Source organism: Heliangelus exortis, chromosome Z (assembly GCF_036169615.1).
Source record: "Heliangelus exortis chromosome Z, bHelExo1.hap1, whole genome shotgun sequence".
NCBI classification, from domain to species: domain Eukaryota; kingdom Metazoa; phylum Chordata; class Aves; order Apodiformes; family Trochilidae; genus Heliangelus; species Heliangelus exortis.
In genome coordinates, this window is record NC_092454.1 from 37,243,274 (window position 1) to 37,258,322 (window position 15,049).

General features: G+C 38.7%; 1 protein-coding gene across 1 annotated transcript in view; it reads left to right on the forward strand.

Moving 5' to 3' along the window:
- Positions 1 to 620: 620 nt before the first annotated feature.
- SMC5 (structural maintenance of chromosomes 5) overlaps positions 621 to 15,049 on the forward strand; it is a 39,514-nt gene continuing 25,085 nt past the window's right edge. Inside the window, exons 1-8 of the mRNA XM_071730917.1 lie at positions 621 to 795; positions 1,840 to 1,981; positions 3,085 to 3,137; positions 4,364 to 4,526; positions 6,745 to 6,879; positions 7,979 to 8,119; positions 9,949 to 10,110; positions 14,287 to 14,358. Coding sequence (XP_071587018.1) covers positions 641 to 795; positions 1,840 to 1,981; positions 3,085 to 3,137; positions 4,364 to 4,526; positions 6,745 to 6,879; positions 7,979 to 8,119; positions 9,949 to 10,110; positions 14,287 to 14,358 — 1,023 coding nt within the window. The 5' untranslated portion in view covers positions 621 to 640. The remainder of the gene's footprint in view (positions 796 to 1,839; positions 1,982 to 3,084; positions 3,138 to 4,363; positions 4,527 to 6,744; positions 6,880 to 7,978; positions 8,120 to 9,948; positions 10,111 to 14,286; positions 14,359 to 15,049) is intronic.

Here is a 15,049-nt window from a genome sequence, read left to right on the forward strand (position 1 = left end):
TGTTTCTTTTTTTGTTTTTTTTTTTTCCTTCATTTCTTTGAGTTGTTTTTGTTTGGGTTTCGTTTTTGTTTGTTTTGGTTGGTTGGTTTGGGTTTTTTTTGTTGTTGTTGTTTTTTTTTTCGTTTGTTTGTTTTAATGAAAAACAAGCAGTTCGCCCTGCCGCAACCCAAGGCCGTCCCCATGAAGCCAGAACACCGGGAAGGTGCCCACCGCCCAGGGCCAACTGCTCGGCTGTGCTGCCACCTCCTGGCAGAGCCGCTACCGCCACTGCCGGTGGGGAGAGCCGGCAGCCTGATCCCAGTTATGAGTTGAAATAAGCAGAAATTTAGGGAAGGGGGGAAAAAAATCACATTTGGGGAACAAAAAAAACCAAAACCCCAAACCAACCACATAAAAGAGAACGACAGAGCCCCCGCTCTCCCGCCCGGCACGCAGAGAGGCTGCCCCCCGCCCGGCCCGGGTGAGCCGGAAGCACGGGCACATCTTGCCACCACCCTCCTCGCCCGCCTAACCAATGAAAAGCTGCGTCATGGCTTAGTCCCGCCCCTTGAGCCAATGAGCGCGCTCATCAGCCGCCCGCCGTTTCCCGCCACCCAATAAGATTGACGCGCAGGGGGTAAGGGTGCGCTGAGAGGAGAAGATGGCGGTGCCACCACCTCTCTCGTCGCAGCGTAAGTCGAGCTCGGGTCCCCGTGAGCTCATCTCTGGCGGCAGCCAGCGGGCCGCGGGGAGCGCTGCGGCGGATTCCGACTTCGTGGAGGGCTCCATCGTCAGGATCTTCATGGAGAACTTCTTGTGAGTGGACAAGGGTGGCTCCGGCCGCCGTTAGCCGCGGGCCGCCGTTGGCCGCGGGTGTACTGGCTCTGGGCTGTCTCAGAGGCGGGTCGGTAGCTTGGATGGCCGGGCCTTCCTTCCCCCGCCGCTCAGTTTTAAAGGGGATGCGGGGCTTGGAAGCTGGCGGTCAAGTCGGGAGGGTGAAACTTGGAGTCGCGGGCAAGGGGCGCGCTCTCTGCCGCCATCTTGCGCCATGGTGCCCGGCATGGCAGTCACCCCCGGTTAGCAGGGAGCCTTAAAAGAAGCTTTGGAGACCGAGTCGGGCCGGGAGACGGGGTGCGTAAAACGTTTTGTCCCAGGAAGGTAATGGCCTGCTCAGAGCGGGACCTTTGTATCTTGTGTATTGTGTAATACAGTAGAGGGTATTGCGAGACCCGTAGGTTCTTAGTGCAGTGTTGGTTCTGTGGTGGGATGCTGTGCTGGATGCATGTGATGACTGATACTTGGTACAATTTAAAACCCCAAACTCACTGGTGTATATACATATATATATTTAATAAGTTGCTGATAACAGGCTAGTATTTTAGGTTCTCGTAGCTCAAGAAAGCTGCTGTGTGATGTATCACTGGAGTTCCACAGACTTCTTGCAGAGCTTGAGAAGTAGGGACTGTGCAGGTTAGATGAGTGAAATCTTTTGTTACTGTGGTGCAGCAGGCAACTGGAGCAGACTTGACTTGACAAAATTAAAGTTTGTGGGGTTTTTAAATTTAATTTTTTAATTAAATGGTGTCCTAGTAAAGTCAACAGAAGTTGTCATGTGGGTGGATTTCATTATTTATGGTGATACACTTTGAAGGAAGTTGTAGGTACTCTGGCTGGTGAGAATGTATTCCACTGGTTTATTGTAATGTTAGTTCTCTCATGTTTTCTTACAAAACAGACCTTGAGGATAGGGTCTGCATTGGATGAAATTGTTACAGGTATTACAATCATAAAGTGGTTCTAAGCAAGTAGATATTTTTTAGGTGATGTTCATAAGTTTAAAAGAATTACTGTGCTTTCCAGAACATACGATGCTTGTGAAGTACGTCCAGGTCCCAATATGAATATGATTGTTGGTGCTAATGGAACTGGAAAGTCAAGTATTGTTTGTGCCATCTGCTTGGGACTGGCTGGAAAACCTTCTTTCATAGGACGAGCTGATAAAGTAAGTATGAATTTTTGTAATTCTCGTGCTTAATGTGAATTAGATTAAGAGGTCTGTCCTACAGAGGAGGGGAATAAAGACTGGCTTAAGTTATTTGTTTTACTTTTATGAAAATTAAGGTCTCCAAATTATAGAACAACCAGGTCCAGAAGCAAAGGGTTTTACCAAGGGGGTTTTCCTTAGGTAGTGTTTTGGTTAAATTATGAAATGGAAGCACGTGATTTAGTTTGGACCTGAGTAGTCTAGAGGTTCTATTTGAAGATGGCTACGTCTTCAGTGAGGTAGGAAAATACCACCTAATGCATAAATAACATTTGGTCAGAAGTATCAACTAAAAAGGGGAAAAAAGTTTAAATTTCCAAGCACAATATTGAGTGTGTAGAAATAAAGTATCCTTAATGTACCTGAGAATTTATGTGTGGTCACTGATCTTTGAGTTAAATGAAAGTTGGATGGTTTTGGGTTGTTCTGCCATTACTTCTGTATCTTACTGATGAGATCATGTGTTGACATTATAGTATGAAGTTTGTATTGTCACATTCTTAAGCTCTGCCCTTACTTCATGGGATATTTTGGTTGGATCCTGTATGTTTCAATAGATCTTTGGAGCACTGAATTTGGGTACCTCAATCATACATACGCTCAGGTTACAGCAGACTTGAGCAAATGTAAATATGGAGATTGACTGCATGGCAGGCACTGTGTTAGTATTTCTGTTGGCTTTTTATGTTTATGTATTTTAGCACTGTTGGGATTGGTATTTCTATTAGTGCAGATATTTGATCTTTCACTTGTGTTGCCTTTGTTCCCTGAATTCATGATAACTTCTCTCTGTGGGTCTGTTGATTGTAATTCGTTCAGTTTTGTAGGGTGAAATTGAGAAATTGTTAACTTGAGAAGGAAATGTTGCTAGTTGATGAGGAAGATTATAGTGACTTCCTTTACTTTTAGTTAGTAGACAGCCAAAATAAATTTTATTGTTCGCATTTTTGCTAAAATATCCCATTACAGCAACTCTATTATACAAATATATATTTTTGTAAGATACTACATTTTAATATACTGTTATTTTATAATAATAATGCCTGTAATTAATTTTGTAGGTTGGTCTCTTTGTAAAGCAGGGGTGCCTGAAAGGTGTAGTAGAAATTGAACTGTAAGTAGTAAAACTGTTTCCTTATGGCTTTTAATAAGTTATTTCCCTGAACAGCCATTCACATGGTTGTAAAAAAAAAAAAAAAAATCATACAGAGCTGTGTCTTTTAACCTGGTGATTTTTTTTTTTTTTTTTAAATTCAGACTTTAAAAACTAAGCTTAAATAATTACCACACAAGAAATAAGCAGTGATGGCTGGTCTTGATTGCATTTCCTGAAGCATTTTACCTTCTCTTGATGTACAAGGCATATATGGATAAAAATTGACGTATGTGGTGTGTTTGTCTTTTGATTACATTTAAGGTTCAGGTGTAGTGGTTGGAAATTATTTTTAAAGAAGAAAAGGGGGGAAAAAAAGAGCTAAATTTTAAAACCAAATGTTCTGCCTTCACTTTCTGTCACTGACCCTGCAAGTATGAGTGGCTCCTATACATTTTTATTGAAAAGAATGGGTACTAAATGGGTACTTTTTAATGCAGATTGTAACATAAAGCTGCAATAGCACAGGTGGTTTTGGTAAACCTTGACCAAGTCTGTTTTAGTGAACTAAATAGAGCGAATCAATCAATTCTGAGTTAGAGTTAAATTACAACAATTGGCCACCCTGCTCTGATGAAAAATGAAAATTGTGTTAAGGAAAGAAGATAAACTGGAATGGGCCTTTGAAAAAAATCCTATCCACTTTAGTTCTTGTGAGAGTAATCAAGTAAGACATCCTTTGGAGACATGGTAAGCAAAGGTTCAGGAGATAGGATGTTGTTCAGGTAGAAGTGTGATTCAACAAATACATTTTTTTAATCCCCAAATGGAATATATATACACTGCTTATTGATACAGTTCTGTATACTGTGATTTTTACTTTATTGGCATAGTGTTAGTGTCACCTCCTGCATACCAATTTCAAAACCTACTAAACATCATAACAAGTTTATAGAAACTGTTCCCATCTGTAACAATGGTTAAATGGTCATACATTCAGCATGATTGTTGTTTGTATAGTAACTGCCTCTGAATTAAGATTTGGAGTAATTCTTGATGTTTTCCCTGTGTGATTATTTAATTGCTGAAGTACCAGATGTTTTCTGAAGTATGAAATGAGAATCTGGTGCGGATGTCCAGCTAATTTATATTAAATATTTAGATATCTAGAAGTTTTAATTCCAAGTCTAGCATACTATAAGCCTTGCGTTTTCTCAAAAGTATAAACGCTTATTTTTATTAATCAGCTTTAAAAATCCCGACAACATCATTATAACACGTGAGATTCAAGTGGTCAACAACACATCGGCGTGGTTTATCAACAGAAAGCCAACAACCCTGAAGACAGTAGAAGAGCAGATTGCAGCCTTAAACATCCAGGTGGACAATTTGTGCCAGTTTCTGCCCCAGGTAAGAATGAATTTCAATAGACAGTGTCTGCAAATGGAATGCTGTGTTTGGAGAAGGTTTTGTTGCTTTGTAGTTTTTGTAGCACTTCAGACATTCAATGGGACAGTAAAGGGATCAGAGCCATAGTGGTGTGGTGGTGTAAGGAAGGAGGACCTTTAGTGTGTGACCTTTAATGCTCACTAGTTGGGTGGTTTTGTGCCTGCTGTCAGTTGAGACTGAAAGAAAAGCTGCTGATATTATCCCATGTTGGTGTGGAAGTAACAGCATTAGTAGCGATATCTTTGTCCTGTCTATGCTGTTATCACAGTGTTCTTAAACAACAAATCCATAGGGCAATTTTTATGTGTTGATAAGATCTAGCACTGTTGCTGTACCTTTATCTGCATGATTTCTGTAGTTCTGTATCCATGACTTTCCTCCTCAGTCCCTGTGTGCAGTTCTCTTAGGTTTTATCCAGTTGCTCAGATAGGGTCCTGCACTTGAGAAGGGCAAGAGCTGTTTGGATTTCTTTCTCCAGAAAGCATAAAGCAGTCCTACTAAATGGCTCTGCAGTTGCAACTGACACCTGCTGTTAGACCTTCTTCGGCAGCATCTGTGGCTAAACAGTTTTTTTTGAGCATTGCATAGGACTTCACAGTATTTAGGATCAACATATGTAAGAATAAAATCGTCCTGGTGGAAAACAGCTCCTAGAGAACAAAGAAGATTAAACAATACTGCGAGCAGTTTCTGTTTGTGAATCCATGCTTGGGGATGCCAGAATTTGTGTGCAGATAACTTGGTTGCCTCACAATTGTACCTTAAAAAAACAAAAAACAAGCTATGTCAGGTTCCTTCCTAAGGAAGGAAGGTTCCTTCCTAATCTTCACAGTTTGTATGGATCATCAGGGGTTGGTAGTAAAAGGAAACTTTGTCAGAGCCTTGCCAACCTTAAGTTTATTGTGCTATTTAAGAAGTACATTCAAAAAGACATGCTGAAAAAAATGAAATTAACACGCTATTGAGGTTTTTTGTTGTTGACAATTGTTTGTCTCAGTATTTGCTTAGAGGACAACTTTCTGCATATTTTGCCAACATAACTTTGGTACTTAAATCAGCTATTTTTCTTTGGTACCTAAACGTTAGTTCAGTGAAAGTCAAAACTTACAGCACAGTAATACATTTGCTATCTGCCCCTGTAGCATTGGCAAGCACACTTGGACTCCAGTCTTGATTTTTGAGCTATGCCTTTGCCTTGGACAGCAGCAGTGCTTCCAGCCTTAATACTTAATTTGTACCTTGTTTAACTTTTGAGGTTATTGTTAAGAGTATGGTGTAATAAAACCTAGAAGTCTGTACTATAAACTGTCTTGTTCTCTAGAATGGTAGCCAGTTCAATAACAGTGAACCAACCCATGTTCTCGCTGCCAGACAGTCAAGATCAGCTAAGGTTTAGATTTAAATCATTCCACAACTGCTCCGAGAAAGCCACATATGAAATCTTAGAAATGTTTAGGAGCATTTGGGTGCTATTCTGAGATACATATACTAGAACAATCTGGAACAGAACTGTAAGTCAGGTGATCTTCATGAGAAATGGGTCACAGTATTTAAATCCACTATTGCTGTATTGCACTGTGTCACGGCTGAGGGGTTTGGGTGGACCGAAAACCAGAGGACAGAACTGTTCTCTATTAACCCCCCCCCTTCCTACCCTCCCAAAGATAAAAGGGGAATAAGGACAAGAGTTCTGATGTTGGACATTGAAACTGAAACAGGTTTTCTGGGATAGGTGAAGGGCAGTAACAAGGTTTTCTGGAATAGGTGAACGGCAGTAACACAAGGAAAAATATTCAAATATATATGTACCACCTGATCTTGATGCTGGCAGGGATAGGTGCCTGAGGGTCCCTTGTGGCAGGGCCAACTTGGGAAGGGGGGTCCATGGCTCTTCCCAGTATCCAAAGGATGTGGATTCTGAAGAGCACGTTGAGCTGGTGCTAAAGGAGCACAGGGGAACAGCAGCAAATCAAGGAGCAGGCAAAAGAGAGCAGGGCTGGTGGTCTGCCTGACCACTATAGAGCATGGGCAGGAAATGGGAGGGGATATTGATCCCTCTGTGTTCTGCTCTCTGTCTGAAAAGCCTTTTCCTTTAGTGCCTCCTGCTCAGACTGACACACTGCTTTAACTAATACTGTATTATTGCAATAGGGTTTTGTTCGGTTGGGTTTTTTTGTAGGACAAAGTTGGAGAATTTGCAAAAATGAGTAAGATCGAGTTGCTTGAAGCCACTGAAAAATCCATTGGTCCCCCAGAAATGTACCACTTTCACTGTGAACTGAAAAACTTCCGGGAAAAAGAAAGGGAACTGGAGGTAAGTGTGAACATCCCAGGCAGGGAGCAGTGACTGTAGGAAAATGAACATAAGATTTAACACACTATCTTACACAATTAGAGCATGGTTATTTATTTACAAGGTCTTCAAGTAAGTTGATGTTACCAAATGACACTCACTTTCTCACAGAATTAATTCACTCTGGCACTTGCATGATTATAAACACAATCACATCTGTTCAAGTGTCTGGACGCAGAGGACACATCAGTTCTCTAGGTTTCTGGATGGGCAACTTTTCTGGACAGATCACTTAAGCTTTTTAGAAGTACTCAGCCATTACAGGGTGGTGCCCTTTAACCTTACTGACTTCAGCTTCTGTAAATTACAGGCAAGATTGTTACCTGCCATCTGGTTTTCTTTGTTTGGAATGTTAACAGACAAAGAAAAAATTGGAGACTGTATGTAAGAAGCAGCAACTTCCTTATCATCATAGTTTTAGGATGCAGTGTCTTTCCCTGACAGCTGCTTATAATTCAGTCTTGCAGAGCACACAGATTTAGTGATGTTTGCAGAAGTGTAACTTGCTGTTACTGCAAGTAATGGCATCTTGGGAGCAGCGTTCTTGGAAAAGTGTCTGTCCTTAGCCATACAGACCATTCTTGTAATCCTTTGTTCTGCTTTCTTCGTGTGCTTGTGCATGCGTATGCATTTCCACTCTGTACTACATCCATACACCAGCCTTAATGTTTCTGTTACAAAGCTCTACAAGACTTTTTGCAAGCATTTTTGCTACTTGTATTTATCAAAACCAGTTATGGTGGTTTAGAAACGTCTAGATTAGTGAAAGCTTGAGCTGTAGGGAGTAACTTCCTGAGAAAATGAAAAGAAAAAAATGAAAACTATTCTATTCATATTAAGTTTTATGTCTAAATTACTTTTTTTTTCATGGAAAGTATGTAATAAGCTCAATAGCCAGATGGCTATTCCTAGTTGAATTTTCCCCTTCTGTTTACTAGAGTACTGAAATATCCTCTCTACTGTTAAATTTCTGCTTTAAGTACAAGCGAGGCGTGAACTATTTCTGAAAAGTATTTACTGTAGTAGAAACTATAAACTGTGAAAATGTGTATTCTTTTAGAACTTGTGCAGAGACAAAACTAACTCTTTGGAGAAAATGAAGCAGAGGGTTGAGCGTTACAAACAAGATGTTGAGAGATATCATGAGCGCAAGCGCCATATGGACTTGGTTGAGATGCTTGAGAGGAAAAGGCCGTGGGTGGTAAGTTTTTGCTAATTTCTCAGTATTTTTCTCACCTAACCCATTTTTTCTAATATTGTAATACTAGAAATATGCTAAAAGTTTATTTAATATGTTTGACCAGAGTAAGTTGGAACAGCATTGCAATGACTTGGTGCTAGTGCAACAGGTCTTGAACTACTGTTCTTGGCCTAACTTTTCATCAGAGGCTTGCTTGCTTATGTTGCTAAATTGAAGATGTTGCATAAGAAGTAACTTAAACAGTTACTGCCCATTTAGGAAAGCCAGCAATATAGGTCAAGAGCAGTACTCCTTTTTTTTTCCTTGCAAATACAGCTGGCTCAATTGAAGCTGTACCTAGCAAGCAAAACTGGCTTCTTCCAGCTGTAACTTTTTAGAATGTTGGGGGGCGGTGTGTGGTGTTTTTTTTTTCTTTTTTACAAATTGCTTTTCCTTTTGGTAAATTTAATTTATTAGTTCAGCTGTGGTGTGGTGTGGTGCAGTGCATGTGAGGAGTCATGGTGAATATAGGCTGCCAGTCTCAAAAATACTGGCATTTGAAAAGATGGAACTATTAAACAGATACCATGTTTATTTGTTGAAAGGTTACCAAAATACAGGGTCTACTGAAAGTCATGTTTTCTTAGTGTTAAAGGAATATGCTGTTTAAAAACAAACAAAACAAACCCACCTCACATATTAACAATGTCTAAGGAAACTTCATTTCTTTGAAGAAATGACGTGTAGTTGTATGCGTGTGCATTTGCTTTAAATTTGAAATGTCATACCTTATTTAGAACAGGGCTAAATTTTAAGACTGTTTTCTCAGCCAAGTGTTAGCTCTTTTTGCCTGTAACTTTGTAATGGTGGCTACTGATTGATTTCTACACCATGGAATTACAGCAGCTTTCTTCACATATGTTGGGTCTTTTTAAGAAAAATACTAGGAAGAAAGAATTCAGAATTAATGGTCTGAGTGGATGTATTTGTGGTAATCTGTATGTGTTTGCATGGTGCAATTAAAAAGCTAACTTTTTAAAAAGCTAGTAAAAAGTGGAGTAGATAAAGCAAAGCTAGCTGTTACAGGTAGAGGTTGCATTGAATGTTTATTTTTTTGATCCTCCAAAGCTTGGAATAATCCAGGCATATGCTCTAAAGCAGGGCTTTCTTTAGTAGCTGTAATGACTTGTTTAGCCTAAACTGCTTTCTTCCCAAAATTTACACTTTCTTGAAGTGGGAGGTCTTGGCTACAACATTCCTTGCCATCTTTTCTCAGGAATGCCTCTCCAGTTAAAACTCCGAAGGTTGTGACTGCTTCGATATTTGTGGTGTATGGTGGAATGTTTTTTGTTTTCCAAAGTTCAGTTCTGCTCTGTCTGTCCTTGGTTTACTTTAGGGCCATGTCTTACTGCTAATGATCTGTCTCACGCCTTTCTTTTCTTTCAAGTTTTATGTGGTTATTAGCTCCTTAGCCTAAGAACTTCTGACTAAGTAGTGCTCAAACTATAGAGATAAGGGGCTAAAGAATTTGGTTTTCCATACCAATCCCAGATGGACTCAGAGGCAAGGTAATTGCAGGCAAATTAGTAATTTCTTTTGCTAGTTGAACTGCATATTATTGAAGAACCACTAAATGTGCATGCTTTTTCACTGGATATTGAGTGATCCTTCCATTGCCTAGTCATAGTGAGTTGTAAGAGGAGGATTGCTCACATAGTTGCTCTGATACTGGCATCTCAAAAAGATTTCTCTCTTACAGCTGATGTACAATTAAATAAAATGTTAGAGCAGTATAAAAACTGGAATGGAAGACGAAAGTCCTCAATTACTTTATTTTCAATTCCTCCAAGGAATATGAAAACGTTCGTTATCAGCATGAGGAGGTAAAACAAAGCCGAGACCAGGCGAAGGAAGAGCTTAAAGTTCTGAAAGAAAAGCAGGCCCCAATGACAAAAAAAGTCCAAGAAACCGAAGAACACTTTAAGTGTCTGGATGCGAAAATCAGGGATAAGGTAGGTGTTTTAAATCCTCACTTAAGATATGTGTTATTTTAGGTGTTCTGCGTGGAGCTTTATAGCTTTATGTAAAGCAATAACCCCTTTCTTTCTAGTGGTCCATAATGCCTTTCAGAAGAAATTTCTGTGAAGTACTTGTGCCCTTGTTTCTCAGTGTCTTCTCGCATGTCTCTGTTCCACTGAAAGCAGTAAAACTCAAGAACTATGTTGTCTTGTTTTCTTTTTCAGTAAACCTTTAGTAGAAACACAAGTCTACACTCTTGGTTTTATAAGAGTGTGCAAATTTTATAATTCTCCATAGAACCTTCAAAATCTTAGGGATAGAATGCTACAGTTTCCATAGGTTAGATACTTATATTGAATTAGTTGCCTGGTTTTGTCTCTTCTGTAGTTTGAGTTTGTGAATACTCTTTTGGTCTTTTTAAAATAGAGCCTTTTGGGTGTTAGTTGAAGGTAAATTTCAACTTGTCTAGCCTAAAAGCATTACTCTAATATTTAAACTAATTCCATAAGTAGGGTATAATCTTTTATTAGATGGTAATCTTCCATCAGTGGTAAATATTCATCTGCACAAGAGAATTCAATGCTTAACCTATCTGCCTTACAGCTTTTACTATCTGTTCTTTTTGAATAGCAGCTCTCTCTGGGGATAAAAAAATTACTGTTTCTGCATGGCTAATATGAAAGTACTGTAACCCTCTGCAGGATTTTAACTTGTGTACTACTCAGGCTGCAGAAGTCATTCTGTGCCTAGAGAGTACAAATTTTTCATGGATAACCAAAGTTAGTATCATGAGTGTTTCTGTGAGTTCAGTTTGAAGATAACTGCTCAAGGGATTTGTTGTGGAGACACTTGAGACACCTGTAGAGAGCAGGTGTTGTGAAGCATCTTCTAGAATGAGGGCTGATACTTACGGGTCACTAAGTGCACTGTGAGATAATATGCTGTCCATTTGCTTTTTTGTAAAGAAAACAGCCACTCTTAACACACAACAAACAAGCAAATGAACAAACCAACCATCACTACAAAAAAAAACGCTCCACAAAACTGAAAAAACAAAATCAAAAATCAACAAGAAAAAAAAGTGTTTGTTCATACTGCTGTTTTGGTTGTATGTAAACTGTACCAGGCAATATTACGGAACTATGTTAGAAGAAATTCTTCACTGTGAAAGTGGTGGGACACTTGAACAGGTTACCCCAAATCATTGTAGCATTGTCTTAACAGGTGGGTTGTTTGTGGTGTTTGTGTTGGTGGTGGACTGCAAGAGTTTATTATGATGTGAATCAAAAATACATGTTTTAAAATGCTGCAGATTTACTGAAGTGGGCTTTCTTTGAGTGTGGTTAGGTTTTTTTGTTTGTGTGGTGGGTTTGTACTTTTTCAGAGTAAAGTCAGCAACTCAAAACTTGAAATTAATTTTCATGATTGTAATATATGATTGTAATATATGTTAATGAATTTGTATTCCTAACCAATAAAATTCAGAATTAAACTGAGAAAGAAGTGAATATGGGGCTAGACAAAGCAGTTGAGACATGTAATTTTCCACTGTTTCAGTGTGAACAAAACAGGGCCCTAAAGAGACTAACTTCTGTCTCGAAGATAATTAAAAGTGTAGGTCTTGTTCTTAAGGCACTGCCAAGGCCAGCTACCAAAAGAATGTGAACATCTGCACAAGGAGAACATAAAGATGTCACAACCAGCAGATAAGGGGAAAGTTGTGGCTAGGGTCTAATATTGCCCTGTAACAATATAATGAAGTCAGTGAAATCAAGAAAGGTAAAAAGTTCAAGCTTGAGGAAGACTTCTTACTTCATCCAAAGACCCCCTGATATCTCCCCAAAAGAGGACTCTGCCTAGACTCCGCCCAGACTCCACCTATCATGAATATTATAATGACACGATGTAATCCCTGTGAATATGAATGTAAACCCACCTCCTTTTGAATATTCATAGAATTGTAATCAATAAAAGGTAATCCTAGAGTTTTAGATTTGTGTGTGTGAGTGGAGCGGAAACTCCCCACGCACCCAGAGCTGTTTTGCTTACTGCAATTTCAATTTTATTAATTAAATTAAACCATTAACGGAATATTGAGTCTCGGTCATTTTTAACAATGATGCATTAAGGTCTTTCAGACTTGTGAAGTACTAAGCTTTGTTTTCACCACTTGGTGTTATCCTGCTAGGTTTTACTCCTACCTTGGAGTTTAATTAAGGTTACATGTTTTTTAAAACAGGGAAGATTTCTACTGCACCGTTGCTGCCACAATTCATAGAAATATTTCACTATATTAATACAAAAGTTTTACTCTGTTTTACAGGGAGCACTTTAGTTTTAACATGCAGACAGTGTTCAGTATAGGCTACTTGCTACAGAATTGTGGAAAAAAAAATGGAAGGAATGTACTAGCTGATCAACTCATGCTCTTGAATAAGCATATTTTTCTCAATCTAAACCTGTAGAGTAAGGCTTTCACACAATAAATGTTCACCAGGTAAAGTGTATGCTGCAGTGGTGTTCAGCTTGGGCTCAAAGAATGAATTGCATACATTCTGTTGTACACTACTCCATAAGCCAAAGAGATGGAAGGAAGGAAGGAAGGAAGGGTTCTACATTTGAAATAAATAATTGATGGAAGGTATTCTAATACCTGAGGTATTGCTTTCCAGCGATTATTTAACACTGTATAATTGTAAAGTATAGCTGATGGTATGATGTATATAATAAGACATTTCCAAATCTAATTTAAGTGATTTAGTATTCTATCTTGAATGTATTCAATACCTCCTTAGTTGGGTTATGAAGGCAAAGTTCTTTTGAAGGAAAATCAGTGCTGCTTGCACTGCCAGGAATTGGATTTGACCTAAAAGGTCAAAAACCTGAAGGCTTTTAAGCACTATACCTTAAAAGTGGCTTAAATTACACCTTTGTTCGTTCTTCTCTTTTTCATAGATACTGCTTGAGTTTATTGTAACTCAAAATTTATCTTTCTGCATTCAAGACTTAAGTATTTCACAGATAATTATTCTGTATGCCAGCAGGAGTTGATTAATTATTAGTTTTATTATACAGTGTAACTGTACTTTTTTTTGCAAAAGTGTTTCTTTTCAAGCCAAATTCCAATTTCGCAGTTGGCACTTTTTGTTGGCCAAAAGCCAGGTGTCAGGGATCTTGTCTGGAATGAGCTGAGCTGAAAGTAAAGGCAGAGTTAAATCTAGGAAGAAGTTAAGGTGTCAGACCACAGCGTAACTATTATTTTCTTGTCTCGGTTAAAAACCTTTTAAGGATTTGGAGAGACTTAAGAATCCCTAAAAATGTGTGCTTTGAGTGTGCAGAACATATGTAGATTCTGAAAAACAAACAAAATCACCCCATTTTGTTGGAAAAGGTTGATAAAATTGTGTGAGTGAAAACTAGAATAGATTCTGGTTTAGGCGCTTAGAAGGCATTTGACCAAATGGACTATGCAATGCAATTTTTTTCAGGAATATTTGACAGCACAAAGTGCTGTGTTAGTGTTGTACCAGGAAAACATAAAGACAATTGCTTACTAATCTGTTCTGTAGGACAGGTATGTATTAACCTATGATAGCTGAAAATATAATCACAGAATGGTTTGGGCTGGAAGGGACCTTAAAGATCATCTCGTTCCAACTCCCCTGCATGGGCAGGGACACCTCCCTCTAGACCAAGGTTGCTCCAAGCCCCATCCAACCTGGCCTTGAACGCTTCCAGGGACAGGGCATCCACAGCTTGTCTGGGCAACCTGTGCCAGTGTCTCACCATTCACACTAAAGAATTTTCTTCCTAACATCTAACCTGTGTCTGTCTCCTTGCCATTTAAAACCATTGCCCCTTTTACAGTCATTACATGCCCTTGTGAAAACTTTTTCTGTCATGCCTGAATCTGCAGATCTGTAGCTGAAAATGGTTGTGAACAGTTACTGTGGTGAACAGTGTCATTACTCAGCTCTTAACAAACTACTGAAAATTTACATGTTACAGGTACAAGTAAGAGTAATAAGAAACTGGTTAGTTTGACTTTGGCAGTAATAAAATGTGGAATAAATGCTTAGCTACACATCTACAGAATGTTCTTTAAAATATGGCTGCTTTCTAGATATGACATTTATTAATACCGGATTCAAATACCTTACTGTTTGCAGGCATCTGAAATCAAGGAAATTTCTCAAAAATGTAAACAGAAGCAAGATGCTTTGGAAATGAAAGATAAACAAGTAAGTCTTCATTTGTGATGTTTGTTGTTTCTTTGCTAGTGTATTAGAGTTCATTATTAGCCATAGCATATGCTGCATTCAGGTGGAATACTACTACTTAAGTTCTGCAGTTAAACACAGATATGTTTTTTTTTTTTTCTTGTTGGCTCATCTCTTCGTGGAGAAGAAAATTTCTCTGAAGAGTCTGCAAGCGCTTGCACGCTTCATTCCCTCCAGTACACATTGAATCTTTAAAACCCACATTAGTCAAATGGGTATTGCTAGGTGATGTGTGTATGGTATATAAAATCAGTCCTTATATATCCTATTCCATATGCTAGAGTTACTGCTTCTGTTAAGGGAATATATCTATTAAAAACAAAAACAAAACCAGAAAACAGGTTATGAAACTGTCACAGAACTTCACCTAAGTACTCAGTCAAGAAATGCATAGGTTTAATGTGTAAGGGTACACAGGCAATGTTGCACATTGTATTTTTGCAATAGGTTTTATGTAATATTAGGTTACCTTTAAAATGTGCTAAGAAAGGTATTAAGCTTTAAGTGTCTGCTTTTTTAAAAAATAAAGGAACTTTAAAAATTTATTTAGACACTTGATTGTATTTTTGCTTCAGTGTTCCTAAATCTTAAATTCTTGTCAGTTCTTCAGTTGTAGTAGGGCTTTTGGAACTGTTAGCAGAATGTTAGTTTC